The 2,948-nt window shown below is 43.4% G+C and overlaps 1 protein-coding gene across 1 annotated transcript; it reads right to left on the bottom strand.

Annotated features, from left to right (window-relative positions):
• Positions 1-1,609: 1,609 nt before the first annotated feature.
• Positions 1,610-2,033, bottom strand: PHALS_14639 (uncharacterized protein; the record flags this gene model as incomplete). The annotated part of the gene is made up of 2 exons (XM_024728454.1): positions 1,610-1,772; positions 1,870-2,033. The coding sequence occupies 2 exons, from the start codon at positions 2,031-2,033 to the stop codon at positions 1,610-1,612; spliced, it is 327 nt and encodes a 108-aa protein (XP_024578930.1).
• Positions 2,034-2,948: the final 915 nt, after the last annotated feature.

Here is a 2,948-nt window from a genome sequence, read left to right as displayed (position 1 = left end):
GTAACACTTGTCAGTTGTAGTTTGGCTGTAATTCGCTGTGTTCTGCCCAAGATCCTTGTCCACGTGCTTGTTCCGTTCATTGTCCACGTGTTGAACAAAAGGGGTGAGTTTCTCTGCTTGCCGCAAGAAATCCTTCCTTGTACGGTCATCAGTCCCTGCTTTAAGTCAGGGCATGCGAACTTCAGAATGTTCTCTAGTACTAGGTCGTCTCTTCTTCCTGCCATAGCTGACACTGCTGTGAGGTATAAGTAATGTTCTGTCCATGATATGGATTTCTCCTTTTTTTAATAATAAAATCTCTGTAGCTTGGGCTGTTGATATCTTATATGCAAAAGCCTTGGTGAGTTGGTCAATAGCATGACCAAATGAGGGATTTTCATCCCACCATTGATGGATTTTTCTCTGGAAGTAATCGACTGCAGTGCCCTTTAGTTTGCTTTCTAACACATCAACCTTGATTTTCTATGGCCATTCAAAGCCAGAGAGAGAGTGACAGTCATGTTGGCCTGTCTCATGAATTGCAAAGTCCAGAGCTCAAAGCCGGATACCAAGCCCTTATAAGTCTCTTTTCCCTCAAAAGGGGGTATCAAGAGCATCCTTTGCTTCAATTTAGGAATCCTTGGGCCAAATTGTTGCTGTTGATGCTGTGGTGGGAATGCATGCATTCCCTGTGCCTCTTGTTGCTCTTTTTACGCTTGGAACAGCTGTTCTCTCTGTTTCGCGTCATCGCAAACGAATTCATCGTTGGACATACGGAGATCTCGTGCCCCCTGAGCTGAACCACGTGATACTGGCATGTGAGGTTGGGATTGACTATTGATGAGTTATAGCATGACACTCCTAATTGCTTCTGCCGAAGCACTACTAAGTACCGAAGGCTGCTGATGACGCTGTCCGTTATCAGACCTAATTGATGCTACTTCTATCCTCACATCTTGTACTTCTTCCTTCATCTGTAGCATTATCTCCCGCATTTCACGCAATACTTCTGCTGGAGTGAGCTTTTCTTTCTTGTCTGTCACATTGTGAATGACATTATCATTCTGTTGTAAATCGGTGGCCCGATACACTACTTCTGCGCAATGTTCTGTAAATGCCAGATTGGAAGGAAGGACCTGGTGGTTTGAAGGTGAGTTTCCAATTGAATGTAATCTGCTTGTAGCTATGTAATTATGCAAATGGTTAGGAGTTTCATAACTCTTCCTGGTTTACTTATGTATGAATTAACTTGTTTCCAATAGTGCTCAACAGCCGTGCCGCCAAACAAAGATCGAGGGTCGTTGAAAAGACCGCATTACGTGCTACCAGGAGTGTGAAGCGCTATTCACAACAATTCCTGAGACACGCTTGTGCGACGAGGAAGCGATTACCGACGTAATAGGGAAAAGGGCAGTCTCAACTTGGAGGGGCGAAGAACTACTTAAGGCCTATAAATCAAATTTGCAGCTGAATTTAAATGAGTAAGGGAAGAGAACTCGTCTTCTCTTCTGTCTCCTTTATCCACGCTAAAGTATGGCCCTTGAACCTCCCTTAGCGCAATTGATAGGTTCTATCCGTTCCATTCAGCTTTTCGTGACGATATTCTATCATAGGTATGGTCTAATAATCCTCACTTGGTGGTGAGCGTATAAACCATTATGCGCTCCGCGCCTGATTCTTCACCGGGTGATGGCAGTATGAACGCGTTAGTTTTAGCGCTTGTTTCAGAACTTCCAAAATAAGACCGATTTTGAGACATATCGCTCAGACTTTGAAGCTCGCTCAGATTAATCCTCGTTAGTTTCAGTCCAGATTTATGGAGACCAACCCAGTAGATTTACACTATCAGGTACGCTCATTTCTACCAACCACAAAACCCAACAATCTCACCTTGTCCCCGTGTAAAGTAAGCGAACTATTACTCCGCTCTTGTCTGCCAGACGCTGAAAAAATATAACGACAAGATTCTGACGGCGCAAATGTGATACTACCAGCGCAAACGTACTGAAAAGATCGCCGCGCAGAAGCTTTACGATGGAGAACAATGTGCACATCCGAGAGGATTAAAAAAAGCTATCCCCCGCACTGAGTGTTGGATAGCACAAATAACTCCCAATTCCTGTATCTTGGCATTTGGAGAGAGTCTGCCAGCCACTTGGTATCAATACCACATTCTTTAAGCTTCACAATGAAGATAATAAAAACTCATTGTTTTCGTGTCTAGCGTGTTCAAGTATCCGCTGGAAGTTAAATGTTTCTGTGCCTTTATATGTTATGACAGAAGTTATTGACCGCCACATTCACATTGGTTGCTCTATTTTAAATTTGTCAGCGTTTTTCTCGCGCCATGATTCAACTAGCTCTCCATTCTTTAACTATCTAATCATATCGGTGATTCTTATATTTCGTAATGTAAGAATGACATTTGAACAATGTTATTGATCATGTTTTGTATGAGTCCAATAATTTTTCAACAGTCACAATACACTCGAAAATCCCTCAACATGCAAATGGCGCAATTTAAGCTACAGACAGCGAGGTCGGCAGTGCTTACTCTGCTGAGCTTACCTGACTCTTCCATCGACAGATGTGCGCGCCATTCTACAATACCGCGGGTCCGCCACCGCCTTTGCATTGAATGCTTTTAGTGAAACTGTCGTCGTTCTTCTTCACGTCAGGGCTATCCTGATCACTGATTTCAAACCCAATTAAAGTTGTTTCCGATCCCTAATTTCTAGGTGGTTGGAAATCCATTTCACTTCCCCATCCCGGTAATTAATCTTGACGCAGCCAACGCTTCGATGTCCCCAAGGCTTACGAAACATCGCCGCCGTCATACGAAACACAAAAAGGACCTCCCACTTCCACTTCTGATTCAGACCATCAATGATCTGGTCCATTACACTCATATCGACGTTCTTTTCCCAATAATTGCATTCACAAATGAAAATCGGTTTCTCATTCTTGAG

The sequence above is a fragment of the Plasmopara halstedii genome (genome assembly GCF_900000015.1).
Source record: "Plasmopara halstedii genome assembly, contig: Scaffold_650, whole genome shotgun sequence".
NCBI classification, from domain to species: Eukaryota; Oomycota; class Peronosporomycetes; order Peronosporales; family Peronosporaceae; genus Plasmopara; species Plasmopara halstedii.
Note: the sequence above shows the minus strand (reverse complement) of the source record. Positions and strands in the feature narration are given on the sequence as shown.